The sequence below is a fragment of the Haliaeetus albicilla genome, chromosome 9 (assembly GCF_947461875.1).
Source record: "Haliaeetus albicilla chromosome 9, bHalAlb1.1, whole genome shotgun sequence".
In the NCBI taxonomy this organism is placed as follows: Eukaryota; Metazoa; Chordata; class Aves; order Accipitriformes; family Accipitridae; genus Haliaeetus; species Haliaeetus albicilla.
The window spans coordinates 15,743,980-15,768,739 of NC_091491.1; the positions used below are offsets into that span (position 1 = coordinate 15,743,980).

General features: G+C 52.9%; 1 protein-coding gene across 2 annotated transcripts in view; it reads right to left on the reverse strand.

The window, feature by feature from the left end:
• Positions 1-217: 217 nt before the first annotated feature.
• The window catches only part of EPHB1 (EPH receptor B1), an 86,374-nt gene continuing 61,831 nt past the window's right edge, over positions 218-24,760 (reverse strand). Inside the window, exons 6-18 of one of the 2 annotated variants that reach the window (XM_069791804.1) lie at positions 24,143-24,324; positions 22,745-22,907; positions 20,511-20,619; positions 20,229-20,293; positions 16,240-16,362; positions 14,921-15,168; positions 14,403-14,618; positions 12,088-12,237; positions 11,283-11,476; positions 10,642-10,797; positions 8,900-10,259; positions 4,586-4,684; positions 218-586 (exon numbers count right to left, since the gene is read on the reverse strand). In XM_069791804.1, coding sequence (XP_069647905.1) covers positions 10,151-10,259; positions 10,642-10,797; positions 11,283-11,476; positions 12,088-12,237; positions 14,403-14,618; positions 14,921-15,168; positions 16,240-16,362; positions 20,229-20,293; positions 20,511-20,619; positions 22,745-22,907; positions 24,143-24,324 — 1,715 coding nt within the window. In that variant the 3' untranslated portion in view covers positions 218-586; positions 4,586-4,684; positions 8,900-10,150. The remainder of the gene's footprint in view (positions 587-4,585; positions 4,685-8,899; positions 10,260-10,641; positions 10,798-11,282; positions 11,477-12,087; positions 12,238-14,402; positions 14,619-14,920; positions 15,169-16,239; positions 16,363-20,228; positions 20,294-20,510; positions 20,620-22,744; positions 22,908-24,142; positions 24,325-24,760) is intronic. The other variant, XM_069791803.1, reaches the window with a different exon arrangement.

Here is a 24,760-nt window from a genome sequence, read left to right on the forward strand (position 1 = left end):
CAACTGCCGATAGGGATCGCCGAGAATAAAGTCACTTCATTTACAAACCGGAGAGCCAAATCTGATAGACATCAAAATTTGAGGTAAGTCAAGGAGCGATGGAGCGCTGCCAGTTCCCCAAATGAATATTCATGGCAAATATTCACCCAGCTCCGAGCTGAAGAGAAACCGGCAGCAGAAAGGCTGCCCCTGGGAAGGGGAAGGAGAGGGATCAGGCTTATTTCATCATTTTTATTGAGTGCAATTTTCTCTTTAGTACAATATTCTCTGAAAGTTACTGTTACAAACTCCGACAATTTCAACACAACAAATTGGGGAAGGAGGTGGGGGATGGGGGGAGGAGGGCAAAAAAAATTACAAGGGGTGAAACCTTTTACAGACATCTCACTGGTTATGTACAGGACAGGGTACGGCCGGCTGGCACAGAGCACGCCGTGGCTCGGGGGCGGACGGGGCTCCCGGGGTGCTGCGGAGACCTCCCAGATCATCATCTTGTGGGTGGCAGGGGGGGGAAACGGTCCCTGGGGACCAGTGTCAATCCCCTCTCTGGCGCTGCTGCCCAGCTGCGATGCTGGACTCAACACCCCTGCAAGGCAAGAGGGAGGGAAACAAGAAGAGGGTGAGAATAAGCATGTCCCATGCTCAGAGATGCAGCACCTCCCCAGAAACGCAGGCTGCTCCTTCGCAGCTGAGACCCACCGCGAAACTGAGTCCGTCCCCCCCAGCCCCCTGCCCCGCAGCCGGTGGGGACTGCACCCAGCGAAACCCAAAGACTTCTTACAGCAGACACAGCCCCTCAAAAAAAAAAAAAAAAAAAAAAAAAAAAAGAGAGCAGTGATTAATTAATATGCTGTCAGAAAAACGACAATTTCACTGAAAGCTCTCAATTTTTCCTCAGGGGAAAAAAAGGAAGAGAAGAGACACATTTCTTTGTGAAGCCGAGATGCTTCAGAGAGCGGAGGCTGAGGCTTGATTTTGGGGGCGGGAAGGTTACCGTGTTCCCCAGCAGTGAAGATGCTTTTTTTCCCCCCTCCCACTGCAATATGAGCACCCCTGGGTCTAAAGCAGGCACAGAGCAACCCCAGGAGCACCTCCTTCTCACCCTGCAACCAAGATGTGTGGCGCAGCAGCAAAAACCCATTATTTAGCCACTTTGGAGAGGCAAAGATGCTTTTAATATACAACTGCAACTTGGAAACATAAGGATGCCACATTAAATAACAAAGCAATTGACTGCTGCGTCCCTTTGCTGGGCCACCGATAACCAGGGCTCACTGGCATAATTCTTGCCGGGAGTCTCTGTGCCTCTCCAAACATACTGATGCTTTCAAAAAACAACTCCAGCTGTGTCTGACATTTCACTCCTATTAAAATCCATCATTCTCCTGAATGGAAATAATTTTTTTAGCAAACCCAGGTAAGTAATGAAACTTTTATTTAGTAATTAGTGTTTGGCAGAAAAGGGGGCATGGAAGAAAGGGTAAGAGAAATTTAGATTATCTTAAAAAAAACCAAAAAAAAACAAAAAGAGCTTTGGCTGGGGAAAAGATACTGCTGTGTATTTCTTATGCACCAGGGTCCATTTTTGGTGCCGTACTTGGAGAATCAGTCTCATGGCTCCCATCAACATTAATGGGAGCAGAACAGCTAAACGGCTGGAAAAAAGCGACAACAGAAATACAAATAATGTTTTACAAGAGGCAGCACATGCAGGGCACAGCAGATGATGCTGAACATGCTGCTGAGCTGGGCAGGTCCCCAGGGACTGGTGTAAATCAGGGTGGTTGCACCCAAGTACGTGGGGTGACGGCGATTTATATCGGCTGTGGGTTCAGCCACATTAAAGCCAAAGCTGAGCAAGGGCTCCAGCCCTGGGTGCTGCTCCCGGCTCCACCATCACCTTCCCACGGCAGCCCTTCCCAGCTCATTTAGCCACAGCCGCCGAATCCGCCCAGCAGCAAGGGAGCTGGGGAAGGGTTTGGGGGTTTTTATTCCCGTGGGGAGCCTGCGCCTTCCCCCAGTATGGTGGCTGCTGGCTCAGATCTCCCACCGCAGCTGCAGCCCTTCCCTTCGCCCTGGCAAAAATGATCGGGGACAGCTATGCATGATTTGGGCCAACCCCAAAGGATTGAGCCCAAAGGACCTGAGGGACAGGTCATGAGCAGCTGGGGGAAGACGGCGGGCAGCGCAGTCGAGCATCCCCCAGGTACGCAGCCACCGAATCACCTCCCCGCCCCATCAGACATCCTCCTCCCCGTGCTCTGGCGTGGGAGCCCCTGCAAAGCGGCATGACACAGAGGGCTTTGATCTCAGCCTGCAAGTGTTGGTGTGACACAAATAGCAATAAAAAGGCCACGTTTGTGAGACGAGAAGGCAACCTGTAAAGGAAGGTGTTATCAGCATCAGTGTGGCCATAGGGGAGCGAACAGTGTGGCTGGGATGTGGACAGCACACTGGCCCCCAGGGCTTTCTCCCTTTCTGCTTTCATGGGAATAGGGCAGCTGGGGCAGAATTGCAAATACCCAAAACAATCAAAGGATGGACAGCATTGCACACCCAGCTGCTATTCCGAAGCACTGCTGCAGAAAAGGGGAGCAGCAGGTGGGAGCGGGGAAGGGATGGAGGCATGTGTGGAGCTGCCCCCAGCTCTGGGAGTGCCCCAAAGCCATCGCCGTATCACTAACCACTCCTGCTAGCCCTCCTCAGGCACCATCCCGGCTACGGCCCTCACCCAACCCTTTCACAAAGGGGAGTTGAACCTCACCACCGCTCCACTGGGACATTGGGGCAGGAGTCTCCCGGAGCCCCGTCCCCATCTGGGCACCACCGGGGTTGGGTCACAGTGCTGCTGCCCAGGGACTAACCTCAGCCAGAAGACTGGAGTCCCTGCCCACCAGCAGCCTCTGGCTGTGGACACCTCCCCAAATATTTAGGCTGGGGAATCTGGAAAGAGTTCAGCCAAAGCGTGGTGTGGAAAAATAAACAAACAGATATGTGCACATTTCATGGCCACCTGCCTGTGGAAGCCCCCACAAGGCTCAAGCCCACATTTCTGACATGAGGCTCACCTTGCTCCTTAGACAACACTTGGCATGGTCTGCACTTCCCGCCATCAGTCCCGCTCGGCGCTAATTAGCATTGATAATTGCACTGATGGTGACCATAATTTTCCTGCCCTCTCTCCCCTACCTTCACACAAGGGTTCAATTGCCTAATGAGACCCTTGAGGATAATCATCGAGAGAGGAGCAGGTTCACCCCCACTGTGATGTCAGCTCCTGGGCAATGTGCGGGGATGGGAGAGCAGAGAAGGGAAAGCCACAGCCTGGGCCAGTGGACAGGGAAAAAGCTGCTGAGCCTTGTTTACTTGGGGACACGGAGAAGAGTTCACTCCAATTAATTTTTTTAAGTGGACAGGCGTTAATCCCCCTACACTTATCTAGAATTAACACAGCCTTAAGTAGATTTTTGCCTAATCCACTTCCACGTCCGGCCCGAAAGGGCACGTCTGTTTTGGGAACGAGCGGAGTTCAGCTAATCCACTTAAAATTCATGCAGCTGGTTTGTTCAGATTAACCTCCTCCAGCATTTCCCTTCAGTGACGGGCCAGGAGACCTCAATGCCATCCCACCTCTGCCACTGATGGGGCCGCCTTGTCCATGGTCATCTCACCTAGCAATGCAGCTGGTTTATCCTCCACTTGCTGTCCATGCGTTAGGGTCTGCTGGGACCTGGTGATACCCCTAAAACAGCCACTACAGCAGAGCCACGCAGAGGGGGATGGACAGCCAAGGGCTTCACAGTGTTTTAAATGCTGATGGTCAGAGGAAGGAGAGCAGAAGCAGTGGAGATGCTCAAACACAGACAGGGAGTAATGGGCAGCTACACCCAGGCTGGAGGGATGCTCGTGATGCTGCTCTGTGGAGGACAGCCAGCCAAAGCAGAAGGCCCTGGGACACTGTCCCCAGAGTGCCAGCAGCTCTGACAACTCAGAAGGGCCTAGCTGAAGGGCACCATGGTCACCATAGGCGGATGTATTCCCTGCCCCAGCACGAATCTGCTCCTCTGACATGAACCAAGAGACAAGATTTAATGCCACGGATGCTTACAGTCCCCAAAGGCATGTGCCTGGTTCCCATCTCGCATCTCCTCCCACCATACAAAGCAGAGGAGGCCCTCTCCTGACTGGAGCAGCCATGCCTGCTCCTCTTTCCACCACACCAGACCCTGGGATGGCAACACAGCCCATCAGGGTCCAATGACGGACACGAGCCAGCAGACCTCCCACAAGACAAAGATGCAGAACCAAAGCCCAAGGGCATCAAAAATGGGATAGCACAACATGACAGCAGCTCTCACACCTCCCAGAGACAGCTTTTGGAAGATGTTGAGCTGAACAGGGACAGGCACAGACATTCCTCCATGGCAGGAGCGTTGGACCAGATGATCTTTAAAGGTCCCTTCCAACCCAAACCAATTCTACGAAAAACATAAGCTGGAACAGGAGCAACAGAGAAACCACTGACAGGGTGAAACAATTCGTCACAGGAGTCCCATCAGTGTGGACTTCATCTCTCCTCCATTACCTCCATCATTGCTCGAGAAGTTTCTGGCTCTCCCGAAATTGAGAGGAGACTCATTGGGAACTGATGGAGAAGGTCTGCTTCAGGCTCTTTGAAAACAATCTGGAAGGCACCCAAGTCGTAATTAGATCAGCATCCCTCCTGGCAGGATCCTTCATAGAAGAGGCACCAAAGCAGATGATGACACAGGCATTAAATAATCCCCTGCGGCTCCTTGTGCAGTGAGGACATTACGGGAGCAGGAGACGTGCAGCACCTGGACGAGTGCATGAGCTGGATGTGAAACCCTGGCCCCAACCACCTATCTTTCCATCTGCAGTTTAACGAGCACGGGTGGCCTTGGAGCTACAGTACATTTCTGAGAGCTTGAAAATCTGCCGCAGGGTCTGTAAATCCATTCCTCATCTTAGAAACTGATAGATCCTTTTTTTTTTAAGTCAAATTCAATGTTTAAGAGTAACGATTTCTAAGTGAACATAGACTGGCTCAAATATATCAGCAGCTTTTATGGATCAGAGGCAAAAGCCTTAATTCAGACCCTAACGAACGCAAACATGTCTGTCCCCATCACAAAACAATGGCGTTTGTGGCAGTGCAAAAAAAACCTTCATAAGCGATGCCCAATGATTTATCCCAGGCCAGAGGCCAGCTGTGATGCTCCCCTGGCTCCCACAGGGATGTCCTCAGCCAGCAGGCAGGCAGGCATGTGGACAGCTTTATTGATGAGACCTCTGCAAACCAACCCTGAAACAACCCTTCCCTCCCTCTGAATCAAACACCCAGGAGCAGCATCCTCCACACCAGTTCGTGGGGAAGATGCCATCGCCCCACAGAGGAGCAGAGAGAAGAAGAGGAGATCCCGTGGGGCTCAGGCCAGCGTGTGGGAGCTCCTGGAGCAGAGACAGAGAAGAAGGGAAGGGGGACAGGGGGAATGACAGCCCTGTTTTCTGCTAGGGAAAGGAGTATTACAAGCACCAAAAGCTGACAGGCTCAGAAATAATGGTCTGAGCTCGCTCTTATTTAAAAACCGGCTGCCTGCTGTTTTCATCGCAAGCCCTGCTCTGACTTGCAGCAACATTTAAAATTAAATATACATAAGTGCTTTCAAAGAACTGTTAATTTGAAGGTCATTAAATGGCATAAAATACATTCCTTTTTTTTCTAGGAAGAGGCACGTAATAATGCTATTAATACGTGCTCCTCTTCCACGTTCAAAAGCTTGCTCTCGCCTTGGATGTGCGGGTGGCTGAGTTCACCTTCACTTGCAGCGGCACGACATCTCATTTTAATTACTGCTATTGAGAAAGCTGCTGCCTCCTCCATCGCACATAGCACAGACCGCCAGGGATGGGGTTGTATAAAAGATACGGCAAAGCCCGGGGGAAACAATGCAGTTGAATTACCAATGGCGATTTGGGGGGGGGGGGGGGGAATGAGGCGAGTAACACAGTGGGGCTGGCACCGGAGGATGCAGAAGGGAGGGGGCAATGTGAAGCCAACTGAAGGCAACACCCAGTCCAGACATGACTATCTTGTCCACTGATTCTCACACCAAGACCTTGGGCCAAGCTCAGAGCAGGGGTTTTGTGGCAAAAAGTCCCTTTTTTGATGTAACATTACATGCAAAAAAGACAAAGCCAACAGAGACACACACACACACACAAAAAAAAAGACACAAAAGGGCTCAGGTTTTTGCAGTTGCCATAGAAATGTAGCGAAGGAGCTGACAACTGCAAAGCACTTCTGTGAAAGGACAGGATCAGGGGTGAGCGTGAGGTGGGCTCACTTGAAGGCAGCCTAGGTGATCGGCCACATCCACGTGCTGCTGCTCAGCGCAGAAGTGGGATGTGGCCAGAGGAGCAAGGCACCGCAGCCGAGCTTCAGCTACAAGCAGTAGCCGGAGGCCAGGATCCACCCTGGCAGGGTGCACCAGCGAAGGGCACCTCCCAGCACTAGCACATGGCAGACGAACCCACCAGGACCCTGTGTGATAGATGAATCCCAGCCTGGAGAAAAGGTCTGTGGAGCTGGTTCGCTTTGATCAGAAATGCCACCTTCTTCCTTTTATTCTGTGCAAACCAAAACTTTGGGCGGGGGGAATAACTGAGCCATCCCTTCCCCTTTGGGATCAAAGAATGGGACTCTAGTGCCAACCACAGCACAGATCAGAAAGCGACGTGAAATGGGAGCTTTCATTTTTAGACCACACTTAGTTGTTTTCTTTCTCCTCTTTTTTTTTTTTTTTTTCCCCACTGGTTCTTTGCCCACATTTGGCAGAGCTCCTCCACGTTGGCAAAGCATCCAAGGGACCCAAATCTGCATCACTCCTCGGTCCACAAAGACATAGCAGTAGCTGTAAGGCAGAGCCTCCTGCCCCAGGTCCCACCGCTGCCTGCAGCTCCCGCCCCATCCCCGCACAAGGCAAAGCCAGAGCATCTCAAACGCTTCTCCATGACGTTGCTGATGGAGGAGACTTCCTAAGTGACCTGGACAGTGCAGTCAAACAGCTACGGCCAAGCACCTGGCAGTCTCCTGTTGACGCAGGGAAGTGAATGTTGGCAGCAAGCCTTGACTTAGCACCTCTTCGATGGTGCCCTGCACCTCCTACCCTGGTGAGAGCCTCCTCCTCGGCATTTGATGAAGGAAAAGAAGGGCCAGTCCAAAGACACACAACCCTACTGTCATGGTCAGGCAGGTATAATGCTGTCACTCCTGGACAGAAAGGCTTTGCGGTTTGGAAAACTTATTTTTCTTGGAAGAGTGAGCTCTAAAGAAACAAAATGGTCTGACAGAAGTCTTCTGAATTTTATGTTATTTTTTTCAATAAAAAGGAGTCGTAAAGGTGGAGTTTTGATATTTAGCCTGTGTCGCTGTCATTCGTTTTTTTTAAATGCCTTTAGCTTCCTTCTAATAAAAGAGAAATCATAAAAAAAACCCACAAAGGATCCTTCACCACCGGCGAATATCAATGTGGTGAGGCGGTGTATTAGTATGCACGGCGCCCACTCCATCTGCATGTTGTATTCGGTGTGACAACATCCTGGAATACAGATTTGGGCTGCGAGTATCCCGAGAGGTATTAGCGATCGTCTATCAGACAGGACGAGAAGCAGTCCCTGCTGTTGTAAACAAGGGGTGTTTTTCTCTGCCTCTTTCTCTGGGGGGAGTTCAGTGATTTGAAACAAGCTCATTCCTGCATCTTGTTAGTTCCTGTTCTTCAGCAGAGCAGCAGGTCATCTTCCTTAGACGATTAAAGAAATAAAATCGGAGGTGTAAAGAGCACCCCATCACCAGGGTCCTTCGTCTGCTGGTGGTGTCAGCTGCTATTCGCCTGAACGAAGCACGTGTTCCCCACAGGACACAGGGGGGTCCCCCCAGCCAGAGAGCACCCCGATGCCTCCAACATGGGGTACAATGCTCACACCCAGGACATGTGGACAGGTGCTGGCAGCAGGCAGAGGAAGGGCTCATCCACTTGTGTTCAGTGGCAGCAAGCAAATCTGGCGAGGCATCTCCATGGCACAGATGAACATTGGGCAATCCGATGGTGCAGATGGACATGGAGCAATCCCATGTGCAGATGGATGTGGGGCTTCCCCATGGCAAGGACGGACAAGGGGAAAACCCATAACACAGGTGGACATGAGGGATCCTCATGGCACTGATGAACACGGAGCATCCCCATAGCACAGACAGATGCGGGCACCCCCACGGGCACAGACACAAGACACCCCCATGGCGCAGCTGGATGTGGGGCATCACCGTGGCATAGGAGGATGCGGGACATCCTCACAACATGGACAGATGCAGGGCATCCCCACAGCGGGGACAGATGCATGAGGAGGACCGAGGGTTTCTCATATACATATGAGCCACCGCGCCACCAAATTACAGCAGGGACCGGCAGCCCTCAAGGCACAGCTGGGCAGCCCGCCCGTGCCGCTGCTCCCCCTGCCCCATGGGTGCTGCTTGCTGCCAGCACAGTGTCTGCAAGAGCGCAGTGATGGATCATCACAACTCACACACAACCGTCTAAGTAAAAGCCTTATTAAGAGTTCATTCATTTTATAAACTCTCAGCGCGATCCACAGAGGGACATTAGATTGCCCAGTCTTACAATATTCTGTGTAAACACTGACATGCGTCTAGTAATTTTAACTAGATCAATTTGCAAAGGAGACTAACAGTGGGGGAAAAAAAAAAATCAAATTAAACACAAGGAAACATTCACTGGGAGAGGCTTTAAGGAAGTGAGCTGAAAAACAGAGAGAAGGATGAACGTATGGACAAAGAGGTACATGAGACAAATGGACCTACCTCTGAAGCCATGAAACCTAAGTCTGTAATTCAATAACAAAATCCTTAGGTCCGCAAGAATGGGAAAAAAAGTCCTCCATAGCCATCTTCTGTGCATCGCTGAGGCTCTGGAGGCCTTAGCAGTCTGTTTCCCAGAGCAGCTCTCCTTCTCCAGCAGTCACTGACCCAGTCACAATCACACAGCGGCTCCTCCGGTCCCATCCCATTCCCACTGTGCCGGCTGGCCCTTGGCATCCTCCTCCCCGCTTGCAGGATGCTGAGTGCTTGCTTTGCTGTTGGGCTCTTCCCTGCTACCTCCCACTCCCGGGGGCTGTGGGCACAACCCCCGGCCCCCCCATGCTGGGAACTGGCCGGCCACTGGCCACAGGGTCAGTGGTGATCTTCGGTTACGGATAAGCAGTGAGTCCACGGTAGGTTGACAACGTACACACGCGCACGAGCGCACACACACACGGGAACACCTCTTTCCATTTTCCAAGATGGATTTTTTTTTTTTAATCCTTTTTTTTCCTTTTTGCAAAAAAAATGCAAGCAAAAGAGAAAAAAAAAAACCCAAGGTTTTCTATTGAAGGTACATCTCTTCTTCAATATGAAGACATTAACTGGATTGAGTCGGATCCCCCATGCAGTGGTCAGCGAAGTCCTTTGGTAGTTGCCAGAGCGGTGCCCGGGTAGGACAGCAGGGAGCTGCAGAGACGTCTGAGGACACTTCCACCCTGGTCCATGAGCAGAGAGGGAAGCGGGGTAAGCAGGGAGGGCTGGGGCAGGGAGGGAGGGCAAAAGAAGAAAAGAAAAGGAAGGTGGTTTCTCTGGATGGGATACTCCATCTCGTGCCTCTCCCTTCCCCAACAGCCCCTTCCTCCTTCTCAGTTTCGACCACTGCTCACTGGTGGTGGGATTGGAGTCTGGTCTCTAGGGTTTGGGTTTGCTTCCCCAACGTACATTGGTTTGTCTTCATTGTTTTTTGTGGTTTTTTGTTTTGTTTTGTTTTTTAAATATATGATTTGTACATATTTATATGTATTTATATGCTGTTCCCCATGACATTGGTAAGTGTGCTTCTGTTGGTGAGGAACGGAAGTCACCAGTTAGAGATGAGTCCTAGGAACACCCTTCGTCTGCAGTCACAGTCCCCAGGCAGCGGTGGCACCCCTCCAAACGGTGCTCCACGGCGCCCGTCAGTTTCTCCCCTCCCACCTCTGCCCTTCCACTGCGTGCCCTCCCTGTCCCCTCCCTGTTGAACAAGGGACGTCATGCCATCGAGGTCGGAGACTGACTCATCTGTACTCGCATGGACTGGACGCTGTTCAGAATCTTCTTCTGGTGCCCAGCCAAAGTCACCCCTATTCTCAGGAGGTCTCTGGAAAATAGACAGATGGAGGAACATCAATAGGCAGCTGAGGGTTGGTGTATCTGTTTTGCTGTGTCTAAGTGAGGTGAGGGATGTAAGCTCAGCAGGTCCATGCCTGTCAGCAGAAGAACAGGCACAGAGCCCAAGCGCAGCCCCATAAGCATCACTGGGGATGGGGTGGGACCGAGAGCAGGGAGACACCCCCACACTGACCCCCAGATAGTGAACGCGGCCACCTCCAGACTCAGGGCGCTTCTGCTGACTGGTGTGATGGATGCTCACACCCTTCCTTTGCAGGTGCCTTGAACTGACCTTCCCACCTCCCTGCAACCCCAACCCACCCTGGGCAGCACCCAGCTTTCGGGCAGCCCTGGTGTGACACCCAACTCACTCGGACGTCATCTGGGCAACAAGCTGCAGGGAGGTGAAGCCAGCAGTCAGGAAGCTGTCCCGATACTGGCTCATCTTCACGGCACTCAGCCAGTCGTCTACTGAGGTAAAGGCAGTGAAGTCGGGGATGGAGCGGTCGAGGAGGGGCTGAGAAGGCCTGCAACAGGACATACTGCTGGGGACAAGCCCAGCTGGTGCACAGACATGCTCCCCAATCCACCCCGCTGTGCCCTTGTGCTCCCCCCAGCACTGCCCTGCTCCCGGCACATGCCTGAGACAAGGAAGGCCATGAGGAAGGCCTGTCCCATGGGAATACTGCTCTGCCAAGCAGAGCTTTGCAACTCCGCACATTGTAATCCAGTTGCGGGAGCCGCAGGGACGGAGGCACTGGCGGAGCAGACACTGCACCCATATGGTCACAGGCCATAAAGAATCAATAGCAAAGAATTATTGCTGTTGCTTGACTGAAAACTACATGTTCTTTGTCTGACTGTCAGGCAGAGCAAAGACAACCCCCCCTCCCCCCCTTCTGGCAAACGATTTATGAATTCCTCTCCTTTCCCCCAGCAGCATGAGACACTCAGGGAGCCTTTGGCTTGGGATGCTGACATGAGAGCATTCCCTGCACGCCGGGAGACTCACACAGCGGTGATGGTAGCCACAGTTTTGAGGCTTGCCGGGTTGCGGATCATTTTATCGAGGGTGTTGACTATCTCAGTGAAGCGCGGGCGGGTGTTGCGGTCCTTCTGCCAGCAGTCCAGCATCAGCTGGTGCAGGGCGGCAGGACAGTCCATGGGTGGCGGGAGCCGGTAATCCTGCTCGATGGCATTGATGACCTGCAGGGCAGCAGGGGAGAAAGCAGCATGTGAAGACAAGGACTCAGAGGTCTCAGATAGGTAAAACCGCAGCCACAGCAGAGGGTGAGCCACCCCTGCCACTCTGAGCCGAGCCAAGCTGCATGTGCGGGCAGAGGTGCTACAGGCAGTGCTGCCGCAGGCTGGGAAGGCAGCTGCCAGCCCGTTTGATCATCAGCAAAGGGAGCAGGAGGAGACGCTCCTGGCTCCGATGGAGCTGGGGCTCTCGGAGGTTAATCTCCGCTCTGATGCTCCGCGCGCTGCAGTTCCTCCCGGCAGAGAGCTGCCACTCATTATCTCGGCAGATCGCATCAGAGTACAGCAGTCCAACTACCAAAGCTCCTTCCCTGCTCGTAAACCCTCTGAACATTTTCAAAGGCCCTGCAGCTTGCTGAAGTCCAATTACCAGCCCACCGGCTTTTCTTCCCAATTTCCCTCCTTGCATCCTCTCGCTTGCCAGCCTGTTTCATCTCCAAAACCAAGCACTGCCGAGGCCACAGGAAGAAGCAGATAGCCGTTCAGGCAGGGCTTTCCTTTGGGAATGAGCCCCCCCCAGACTCCCCAGAGCTGTGTGGATGAACCGCAGTGCTTACATCTTGGTTAGACATGTCCCAGTAGGGCCTCTCCCCAAACGACATCACTTCCCACATGACGATGCCGTAGCTCCAGACGTCGCTGGCCGAGGTGAACTTGCGGTAGGCGATGGCCTCCGGCGCTGTCCACCTGACGGGGATCTTCCCCCCCTGTGGAGAAAGGGAGGAGCCCGGACACCCATGAGCCAGGTTCAGAGCCATCCCGCACACCCCCAGCCACTGGTCCCCGGGGACCCTGCTGAGGAGTGGGCAGGTGGTACCCGATGGGACAAGGAGGCAGGAGCCAAAAACACCTCCATGAATTTACCTTGTACCTGCACAAAAGGGCTTAGCTAAACAAAACAAAAAGATTTATCCAAGGGTTTATCCCACTCAGGTGTCACCCCTGAGTGACACCTCCCCACTCCAGCTGCCCTGCAGGACCCGGCACATTAGTGGCCTGTCCCCAGGTCCCTTCCCAGGGAGACATCAGGTGACAAGGACTACACAGAACTGCGCTAGTGCTCATCTCAGGTAAGGAGCCACAGGCATCCCCATCCCCTGGCCTTCAGTGGAAAAAATGTCTAACCTAAGAGCATCCTCTACGGCATCAACTGGGCTCCCACAACTGCTGGAAGGTCCTTCCAGCCCCACTTTTGGATTGGGAGGCAAAAAGCAAAGCATATTTAAGCCCCAAAGGAGACTTGGAAAGCATTGGAATAGGAAAGTGCCTTTGGCAGAGCACTCCTCATTTCTCCTAAAAGCTCAAAATCAGGCTCGGCATCTCAAGCCACCCCATCAAGCCAGGGCAGGTCCCAGCTCCTGCCAGGAGAGGAAGGGCTGGAGGCCATGCCGAGCAGGCAGGGATGCTGTGGGGGGACAGCACGTACAGAGGGACTGCTACCTGGGCAAGCACTGCTGAAATAACAGCAAAAAAACCCAACGGATGAAGGAAAACCACAGACATGCACAGTATTTAGTCGGGGCAGAATTGCATTGTAAATCGTTTAGCGCAATTGTTTTCTGTAGTCTTTCCAATGAAGCGTCAGCTGCTCTTGAAGGATGAATGGCAAAAAATTTTATTTGAATAACTACAAATGGAGAAATTAACTGCTAGGTTGTTTTTCCTGCCTTTTCCCCAGAGCTAAAAACCTGCTGTGGGAGGCAGAGTGATGTAATCGCAGGCACAGCATCACTTCCCAGCTGCCGGGAGATCTATTATGGCCTAAATTAAATAAAAACACAGATGAGATAATCTCTTTTATCTCCAAAGGTGGGGAAAGGCTACTTCATGCCTCATCCCAGCAGCTACTGCTGGGGTATTTGAACAAAAAATAAATGATGGGTGTCTGCTCAAAGGCTGCTGCCTGCAGGACGGGTGTGTGCAGGGAGCGGAGCGGAGCAGGTCCATGATGGGGCACGGGTGAAACGTTATCACAAACAGGGGAGGAAGAGCGAGGGGCTGCAGCTGGGCCAAAACACAAAGTCAGCCTTAAAGGCATGTCCATGGGTTATCCATTTTGGAGGCTGGAGCCAGCCCCAGCGCCTGGGCACAGCTCAGCAGCCCAAGAAACTGCTTCTGCAGGAGTCAGTGCAGCCTTGTACTTCCACCCAGAGCATGCTCTTTTAATTAATTGATTAGATGAGGCCAACAGGTTGCTCATCCCCTTCTCCTCTGATCATCCTTACCACCACCAAGGGTCTCACAAGCTTGCTGGCAGGAGGACTGCCGTGGTGAGGAGCTGGGGGTCCCCCAGGGTGGCGGGGAGCAAGGGGAAAGCAGGGCTGCCGCTACCTACAAATGAATTAATTAAGGACAAGAAGGGTGGCTGGGGAACGGTGGAGCTCCCATTAGGCTTGTCTCTTTAATTAATGCCTGGAACAAGTCTCCAGCAGAGAAAGGCAGACCAGACGTGGAACGCTGGCGGAAGGGGAGTTAAAACACCATTGCTGTGCCATCGGGAGATGCTGTGATCTCTCTGCCTCCCCTTCCCATCACTCCAGGGACTCCTCCATGCACCTTCCCTCCACGGAGGAGAGGGAAGAGGCTTATCTGGAAACTGCTGAGAGCAGAAAGGTGCTTGGGGAAGGAGGGAGGCAGAAAACTCATAAAAGGGAGGAAGAGAAAGGAGGGAAAAGAGGATGATGAGTGGGAGCCACAGCCAGGGTCTCTGGGCCACGAGCCTACGTGGTGGGAACCCTCCTGAGATGCTCCCATCCATGGTAGAAGCTCTGGGGTGTACGTCCAGCACCATTCTCCCAGGTCCAGATGGTAGTGGGTGCAGGGCAGGCACTGGGGATGCTGGGCAAGACCAAATCTTGCAAGAGGTACGTACCAAGGAGCTGGTGTAGGTGGGGTCAGATGTATCATCCTGCAAGTAGCGTGAGAGGCCAAAGTCGGACACTTTGCACACCAGGTTGCTGTTGACCAGGATGTTCCTGGCAGCCAGATCTCGGTGCACATAATTCATCTCTGCAAGGTACTTCATCCCGGCAGCAATTCCTCTGAGCATCCCCACCAGCTGGATCACTGTGAACTGCCCATCGTTTTGCTGTGATCAGAAAGAGCAGGCACTGGGGTGAGCACGCAGACCCCACTGTGGGACCACAGCCACTCACCCCCAACCTTGGGAGGATGCTGTACCTCCCCAGAGGACCATCCAGCTGCCCTGCCCTGCCTGATTAAAGCAGAGGTACGCCAGCACCAAAATACATGTGTTTTGGGGGTGTACGGCACACTGCAACTAGCTCCCAAGCTAAGGAAACAGGCTGGGATTTACAGGACAGGATACCAACATCTCATTCCTGAATCCCACAGGTGAACAACAGCCCGCACAGCCCCACCTCGCTTTACCCGCAGGAACGAGTCCAGGGCCCCGTTCTCCATGAATTCTGTGATGATCATGACTGGTCGGCTTTTGGTCACCACCCCTTCTAGCCGAATGATGTTGGGGTGGTCAAACTGCCCCATGATGCTGGCCTCGCTCAGGAAATCCCGGCGCTGCTTCTCGGAGTAGCCAGCTTTGAGCGTTTTGATGGCCACGTAGATCTCCCGCTTGCCAGGCAACTTCAGGCGTCCTTTATACACTTCTCCAAACTCCCCTGCAAGTGCAAGAGCATCCACTACCACCTCCTCCTCCACATAAAACACTGCAAACAGTAATGGTACCTTGAGCTGCTTGGTCTCCAAACCAACTGGCTGAGAAATGTCAGCCAGTTCACCCTTCAACGATGCTCTCTATAAATCTTACTCGCCTGTCCTCTTTAAAAGGGGCAATGTCTGCTGCTGAAGACATGTTTGGGCTTGCAACTTTCTCCAAGGTGACAGAGCCTAGCGCCAACAGAAGCAAGAGGCTGGGGCCACTCTTGCAAACCCCCGCAAGAAGGATTTGCAGAGCAAGAGCATCAACATTTAAGGACTACCTCAAATATAAGGTGTCGGCATTAGTAATCTCAGTTGCCTTTTTGCACATCACTTATCTTGGAACAGAAAATAATTGGGCTGTTTTCATTGCTGCCCTCTGATGTAAAATAAAGAGAAAGTGTCCTCTCATTTTCAGCAGGAGAGCTTTTCTGTCGCCAAGGCAAAATTTGCCTGTGGAGGGATTACATTTAAGCCAGGTTTGCAGCCACTTTGCCTTGATGAGCAGCAAAGGGTGGCTGATACATTCCTGAACTTGATCCTGACCAAACTAGCTCATTGCTTCTTTGCAGCTTCCCCCCAGCTTCTCACTTTCTCTTCTATGAGTACAACACTGTTATTTAAAAATGGCAATAAAAGCAGCACAGATGACATACAGATACGTGCACACATGTGTATATATACATATGTATGGGAATATGGCACAGACTAGAGCGAGATCTGTTTTTTCTTGTTATCTCACGGAAAAGCCAAGCAGGAAATCCCAAGAGGCCCTGCAGTCACCCAGTGATTATGCTCATGGAGTCTTTCCCACCTCAGAGGACTTTTGAGAGCAGAAGCCAACCTCATGTCCACCTTAACCCATCACAAACCCAGGAAAGCCTGAAGTTTCGAGGCTTCCATGAGGGTTTCCCAGTGAACAACCACATGTGCACCCCCAGAAAATTGCTCTGGGTGAAAACTGCGTCTGGCTACGCAGGAGCAGCAGAGAGGGCAGGGAAGGATGGGCGGCAGGGGACCGCGAGACCCACCTGCTCCAATGACTTCTTCAATCTTCACAAAGGATACATCAATCTCCTTGGCAAACTCTCGGACCGCCTCGTTGGGGTCCTCGTAAGTAAAGGGGTCGATGTAGATCTTCATCCCTGGAGACCCTTGTTGCAGGAAATATGCGAGCAACAGCAAAAGGGAGAGAAACCAAGAGCAGTTGTGCCATGGCCAAGAACTGGAGACCCCCATGTCCTCATGCCTTCCATACGTCCGTTAAGATGGCTATCGCTGTGCTTACCTGCGCCACCTCCATAGACCCTCATCGTCCTCTTTCGTCCCCCCGCTCCACCTGACCCTCCTCTGCATCCCCTCCTCTCACTCACTGCCCTCCACTCCTCCGCTGTTATCCTTCCTCTTCCTCCTCCCTGGTGATGGGGAGCAGTTACAGACATGAACTACAATTAGCTGGCTTTACGGTGAGGGCTTTATGAGGCTCCATGCATTAGTGAAGAAATATTTATTTACCCAAAAAGGCCTCTGATAGCTTTGTGGCGGCTACTAAACTGACAGAATGCAGCAATTATAATCAACAACCTATATGGAGCCATCAAATAAGGCTTGGCCAGCCTCCGTGACAAGTGGAGGGCACAGAGGCAATGAATGGCAGCAGGATCTGGCCACACTGCAGGGAGATGCAGCAAGTGGGCTCTTGCCCTTTTCAAATGGGGGAAGAAACCAAAACAGGTCCCCAAATTCCCCAAATGGGGTTGGCAGACAATGTGTTTGGATGCCCTGCGGCTTGCAGAGCTGCCGGGGGGCACGGCTGAGGGGCAGAGTGTGGCCACTGCCATCCCCGGGCTCAGCAGGGCACCAGCGTTATGCCACAGTCCCCAAAGGGAACCCAGAACAAGCTGTTGTGCCCTGTGGGGGTTCAGCCTCCCATGCCATTTCTCACCCAAAAAGGGGACTTGGGATCACATAGCAGCCCCTCAAGGTCATCTCTGGAGGAGACCAGGAGGGACATCACTGCCTGGTCCTCCTCCCCGAGGTACCTCTCCTTTAGAGTGATTAATAGCGTTTGATTACACTGTTAAGGACCTCGCCAAGGGCCACAGTCCCATTGCACTGGCACTTCCCAGAGCCTTTCTAGAGCCGACGTGCAGACGAACGCACAGACCACAGCATCGCCTCTGCGCAGCTCCGCGCCGGGAATCTAAATTGGCTCCCAGTTGGTTTGCAAGTTTGCCGGCAAGTAATTTGGGAGGAGACGTGAAAGCCTCACAGGAGGGCACTGCTGGTGCAAAACAACCACTGAGGGAGAACTGCTTGCAGGGCACCCAGGACTCGGGAGGGACCAGGCAGGAGCATCCTCGTCCCCAAAAGGGGCGTTTGGGGCAAAAGCTCTGCACCTCGGAGGCGGGCAGGGAAGGCTGCGATGAAGCCATCTGTGCATCTCCCAGTTCATAAATCCCTTTACGGCTGTGTCTCATACACTTTAACTGCCCCATAAATTTTTTTACAAGAGCAGCTGATGCTCCAGCCAGGATTACAAAGGGATTTACAGGATCATAACCGAGGCTGACTCACTGATCAAAATATTGAAGAAATAAAGGAGACAATAATGCCGAAGCTTCCTGCCCACTGTCAACTCGGGCTTGTTTTCAAACACCCTCTGATGTGCCCCAGGGTCTGCCCATAGGCTCGCTAAACACCAGGTTCAGCTCCCCCCTAATCTTTATCCCATCTGAATGAGCGGGATTAGGGCACCTAAACCCATTACTCATTTCTGCAAACCTCAGCCACTGGCTAATCATCACCATGCTGGCAAAAGCTGGGCGAAATGCCAGGTACCGGAGTGCAGCATCAAAGGCAACCCGTGCTGAGCCTGCCTGCAAAGAGAGCTTTGTGCTCTTAAAATCGCCCCGATACTCCTAGAAACTGGATTAGGCCATTTATCACTACTGCAGATGATGGCAAATTTTTTATCACTCTTCGAAAGTTGAAGAGCTCTGCACCGTGACCCAGACTCCAGTGTTAGATTCTTTCCAACATCATTTTTCCTTGGGAATCAATATCAGAGAAAAACCTTTGCCTGCTGAATCGCCGCTGCTTCAACAGGACGCTTTCTCTGTCTCCGCTATCTCAAAGCTCCTGGTGAAGCAGCAGCAGAGATAAAGCATAAGAAATTACAACCTGAGAGACCCCATCACACCCCAAAACCCACCCCAGGCAGTCCTTGCCAGCAGCAGGCAGCCAGCAATCCCTGGGTGGCTCCTGGGAGGGACGGCAGAGTCCCACCAGGGAGGCTGTAATTGTCGTGACGCTAAACACACAGGTGATTTGTTCCGGCAGATGCACTTGTTACTCCATTAGTTGCTCACCACAAATTTCCCACCTGTTTTGCTCCAGCACCTGCAATAACCAAGCGCCTGGAGGCTTGCTGACCTTGAAAGGGTTTTGCTGCATGTCCAGGAGCCCTGGCACCCCTGGCTTTCGGACACTGATCCTCGCATTGCCCAGCTTTAAAACTAAACACAGACACCCGCTTCACTGCTTTCCTACCTGGTTTGAGCACCCTGGGTTTTGGGGTGCTTGGGGCGAGCTAGGGCTGCACATGGGGTGGGGATTGTTTCAAAACAGGGAGAAAATAGGAAAAAAAAGCCTACCTGCAGCCCAACACAAGTTTAGCCATCAGGCATCAAATACATCTTCCCCCACTACCCGCAGTACAGAAACACAAAGAAAAGAGGGAGGAAAAGCACAAGTCCATCGTATTTAAGTATCACCCGGTAGTGTTTGGAAAACAGTTTCTCGTTTGCTGGGAGGTTTACAGTCCCCCACAGCTCTGCCATCACATTGGGAGGGTTCAGTATGAAGCTGAGAAGGTCAAAAGAGATTTAGTGTGCTGTTGTCGGCTTGGCTGGACTCTCCTGGCTGCCTCCAAACCCTTTCCTTCGCTGTCAGCCCTCCTGTTTTCTCTGCCAGGCTGATCGCTCCATCTCCATCCGTCCTCTCCACTCGCCCATCCTGTTCCCCTCTTCCTCGGCTATCTTTCACTCAGCCCTACATCCCACTGCCATCCCTTTTCCCCAAGCAGGTGCTCAGGACCCAGGGATGGTTTCTTTGACAAGGCAGCAAAATGCACCTGGAAAGCATCTCTACAAGAGTGTAAATGGGATTTACGTCCCACAGGGATGGGGTACAGAGCCCACGGGCACCGGGTGGCAACTCCTCACCCCTTGGAGCTGCTGCTTTGCTGCTTTACTATTTCCAGCAATCCCAATAGCCTGTTGGGTGCTTTACTGGGAGCTGGAAGAGCACCAGAGCACATGTTATACACAATAGACACCTCAAATTTATTCTGGTGCGCAGCTCCACCAACTGCAAAGGTGTCTTAGGAAAAGGCCCTTCAACCTCAGGCTCTCCTAGTTGTTTGCCAAGAGGATCATCAGCCCAAAGCCAGTTAAACCTTCCCAGTCACTGGCTGCACATCCTTCCCAGAGCAGGGTGCAGGGCAAGCATCAGCCACATGGCCAGGACAGCAGCAATGCCGGTCACCAGCCCCCACTCCCCGGCCATGGGCCACACTCCCAAAATCCACAGTCCCTTTAGCAGTAAGAGCATCCCAGCACTGATCCTGGCCAGGGCAGAGCCTGTGGCAGGAGATCAGGAGCTCATCCCCCCTCCACACACTGTCTCTCTCCTTTCCTTCCTCCTTTGGGAGTCTTCACAGCATCCTCTCCTCATCCCCTGTCCCACTATATCCCCCCTGCCCCGTCCCCCTAAATCCATCCCCATCCCTCAAATCCTGCCTGTTGCTCCTCTTTTCCCACCCACAATGCTGCAGCACTGCAAAACCCCCACAGGCACCCTGACACTCAGCTGTGGACATCTCTACTCCCACCCTACAGTCCTCTCCATCTGCCCCATGGGGCTTTCATCCCCCCACCATGCACAGCTGAAGGTGGAGGAGGGCACACACTGGGTGCAGGTTTAGGAGTATTTTCCCTGCCCGCTTTTCCCCGCTCACCTCGCCCGGTGCTGTAGTGCTGTAATTTATCGCTGTACACCGCCTCCTTGCTGTAGGCGCGCTTCCTGGGAGAACAGGGGAGAAAACAGCCAGGCCTGAGGAACCAGTGGCTGGTGATGGCCCCGAACCACTCCCCTGCCAGCAACACTTGGCAAGCGGTGGCAGCTCGGTGCTCTCTCCAGCTACGGGAGTCCCCGATCCCTCCCCTCCTAACCCAAATCTCTCACACCTATGTCTCACCACCTCCACCTTCCAGGGACACAGCATCCCACAGGGACCCACCTGCTGCAGACAATAGAAATGGCCACCAGCGAGACGATGAAGACCACCCCGGCTGCTGCGGACCCCGCGATCAAAGGCAGCTGTTCTCTCAGCTCCGACTTGTAGTCATCTGCGAGAGAAGAAGGATGGGGTGAATTCTCCCTTGCACATTCATGGAGTAAGAGCAGCCTCCTGGGAAGGGGTCCCGTAACACCCTCTCTGACTCTATGAGTGCTGCTCCCATGCGAGGGTGGTGGGACAAGGGGGATCCAGGCAGGTGATGAGCCAGTGCTGCGTTGCACAAGACATGATTGTCATGCTTGGCTCATGTGTTTTAGGTTAAAAATATAGAAGAGAAGATCCTGGGAATCAAGTCAAACCAACAGTGTGTGGGCCTAGTTTCCCAAAGAGATGAGGTTTAAAAGGTGGCTTTGTCCATGTCTCTGGGGTTTCTCTTCCTTCAATAAATTAAAACCTGTTGGTTGTTTCGGCCAAATTTAACACACGGTATCACAGATACAAAGTTCCTACACACTCCAGGAAAGGAAGGAGAGAAGAGACCCTGTTAATAACCAAGCCAGCTGGGGAAGGCTGCATCAGGAGTTCACCAATATTAGATACCAGAGAGTCCACCATGCAACAGTTAACCTTGAGAGAGGCGCCCCGAACCCGAGCACCTTCACTGCAGGTCTGCTTGTAGGTTTTTAAATCTCCACAGGTGGCATAAGCCAACTCCTTTTGCAGAGCCACAGCAACCACAGCACCCCTTCCACACTGAGCATCCCTCAAACCCCCTTGCGTCCCCTTGGCCACCCCCTGCATCCTTCAGCAGCAGGCTGGGGTGAAAGCCGAGGTGGCACAGTGAGGACTGGACATGCCTGGAGGAATCCCAAGAAAGCCACTTGCAACGTCCATGTGTCTTCCCCCATTTTCCCCTTCTCCTGCCTTGCCCCATTAGCAGTGTGGGTACCCGCAGTGGGCAGTATCCAGGAGACCCGACACTCCTGGGGGCTTCTGCAGCCCCCCAGAAACACCCCCCTCTCCAACTGTCATCAGTATGTTCTGCCAGGCTGGGCCAGCAGCCGCAAGCAAGGGTTAAAATAAAATTCACTCAGAAAGCATTTAGCACCCTTTTATCTCTATTTTCTACTCTGCTGTTAATTACTTGCAACTAGATTTATCTCTTGCATGCCGCTTAAATCCTGAGAAATTCTCATCTAACAATCAATTATTATTTAATAATCTACACTATCCATTCTTATTAAATTTCAATTAATTGCTTATTTGAGGCAGGATTTTTCTTCTCACTTCTCTAATTCTGAATATTCGAGGCATTGGGGGGGTTTATTACCATTTCCTTCCCTTGGTCACCCCGCATGGTTTTCCTCTTCCTGCCCTGGCTGGTATTCAACACGAGTGCAAGCACAGGGAGGCCCAGATTTAGGAGAGAAGGGAAGTTTTAGGAAAGACAGCCAGTGGGGCTGGGACCCATGGGTGTCACGTGACCGGAGCAGAAATCGTGCTGGCAGAGGCAAGAAAGGGGGTCCTTGCAGGGACTTCAGCTCCCCCAGTGTCTGAAGGGGTAGGAGGATCACAAAAGGAGCCTTGCTTCATTCACCAACTTCTGGATTTGTCCCAAAACTGGGATTAATGAAAAACCCTCCCATGAGTTATTCTCTAAAGGGTTCTCGTGTTTGTGAGCACAGGGAAAGGCTGGGGCCAGAAGAACGACAGCACAACTCTGTCAAGGAGGCCAGAAGAAGCTGTGAAGGTCATGAGCTGGCCCCTTTGACACACCACCTCAGGGTGGGAAATCAGCTTTCGGTGATGAGTGTGACCCTTCCTGCTTTGCCCTGATAGCTCAGATGCAGCTCTGACCATCCCAGGAGAACATCCCTGGAGAGCATCCCAGAAGTTCTTCCTCCAGGGATCCACACCCCCCCACTCCTCCCCACCCTGCTGTGCCAGACTCACAGCCAATGGCAGGGGGGCTCTACCACCACGGTCAGAGGCAGGAAAGACAAAACCACAGCTTAAATAGCAGGGGAGAAAACAGAGCTAAGAGATTTAAAGCAGATTACTCCTCCAGCTGGCGATTAATAAGACACTGCTGTAAATCACCTGGCTTTTGCCACACTGCCCGCTGGGAGAAAGGTTTGTGGAGATATATTCGTTTAATCCAATTAGAGCCTGAAGCTGTCACTCGAAGCTGTCACCACCCCCTTCGCCTCCCTGACTCCCCAACCTGGACTCACCATCCGTCAGCGTCTGGAAGCACATTTTCCCGCTGTACTTGCCGTAGCCGGCCACGGTGCGGGCTCGCACCTGTACCACGTACACCATGCCGGGTCGCAGCCCCTCGATCCTGGCCGTGTTGGTCTGGCTGCGGGCCATGGAGGAGTTGTACTCGTTGTGGTCCTGCGGGCACGGTCAAGAGAGACGGTCAGCAGGGACGGGCACAGGGGACAGCAAGGGGGATGATCTGCCCTGCAGCCCACCCATCCCCATTGATGGCAGGGAAGAGGTTTATGTGCAGGGGGATAAAGCAGTGGCCCTGGTTCTGCTCCAGAAGGACAAGTGCTGGAGCCTGGGCAAGGTGGCTCGGACACTCCTGGTTGCCCTCAACCCCTGACATGGAAGATCCCCCAGGAAGAGGACCCATGAGCTCTGTCTGGCCTCCAAGGAGCTGGGAAGGTCCCCACAGCATGTGCCTCCCAGGCAGCCCCCCTGGTCCCACCGTAGCAAAGAGCATGGAGCAGCAGGGGGAAACAGTAAGAGCATCCAGAGCAAAAACACTCATGTGCAGCAAATCCCTCCTCTTTGAACCACTGATGTCCCTGCACATTTCAGAAGTGTCATGCAGTTATGGAAACACCATAACATGCCCTATGAGACCCTACTCAAACAGGTTCAACAGCACCTTGCCTCTACTGAGAGCCCCAGCACCTATGGTCCCTGCTCTGCTGGCAGGAGTTCTGCCAAACCTTGGTGGAAACCTCATGCATCTCAAATCTCATTTTTTGCAATACTCCACAGTGGTTTACTGTAAAGGGCCTGCTGGTGAGATCATCTAATTTTTCACATTAGAGGAATTCATTAAAGCTGGCAAGATGCAGGAGGGATGGAACAGCTTGGGCTCGGCACGGTTCACCGCAAGGGTCGAGAGCGTGTCCCCTGTGGGGAAGGATGGCTGCCAGTCAAAGGACCCAGCAGGAGACAGTGACGTGGGAGAGGGACAACCCTGATAACCTTCGCTGGTCCTCACCGTCCCTGTCCTTTCCTCCTGACACTGTGCCCATGCTCCGGGTCCCTGTTTACCCTAGCAGATACCAGAGCCAAGGCAGCAACGGGCACTGATGTGCTGGAGAAAATGCTGCCACAGGGGAGGAATTAGAATTTGTAGCCACAACATCGCTCCCCTTCCTCTGGTTGCACATTGCTCCCACCCTCCAGAGCCAGCACAGGCGACCAGGCACCTGTCCCACAGCCTGTCCCACCACCTGGACCTTCCCAACAAAGAGCCTGACTCAAAGCTTGTTGATGTTCCCCCTCTCCCAGCAAGTTCAGGACCTGAGCAGCCTCCTGGCAGTGCCGTATGAAACTTCACGTGCCCCCATCCCACCCTCCGTCGCAAGGTTTTTACCCAAGCTTACCGCTGCCGGCCTGGAGCCCACGGTGCTGCTGACATCAGGCGTGCAGATACGGCTGACCTTCTCATAGTAGCGGATCTCATAGTCCAGGATGATGCCGTTGGGCTGCTCGGGCTGAGGCCAGGAGAGCGTGATGCTCCTCATTGTGGCACTCACCTGGTGCATGATGGGGACAGTGGAGGGTGCTGCCAAGGAAGCAGGGAGGGAGGGAAAATCAATGGAAAGCGGTAGGATCGATGGCCCTAGGGAGGAGGAAAACCTCCTGGGCATATGGAGCATCCTGAATCTCCCAAGCCTGCAGTGGTTCACCCCATGGGACAAGCTCCCGCATTAGCAGTGGGAAGAGCGGCATCTCAGCAGCTTACATGGAGACAGAGCAGCAAGCCGGCGAGGGAATTCTAGTATTTAAACCAATTACACTTTTTAATTAGGGGCTTAGAAATCTTCAGTGTTCCTTCTCCCTGGGATTGCTTGCTCCAAGGATGTCTCCCACGGCAGGGCAAAGACGGCAAAGCTCTCCCCAGCAGGGACAAACCAAGGCTCAATGATGGTCTCCAGCTCTGCTTGCCATCTTTTGCTGTAACAACTTCTCTGGGGGAGCCAGGACCCAGCACTGCGGGA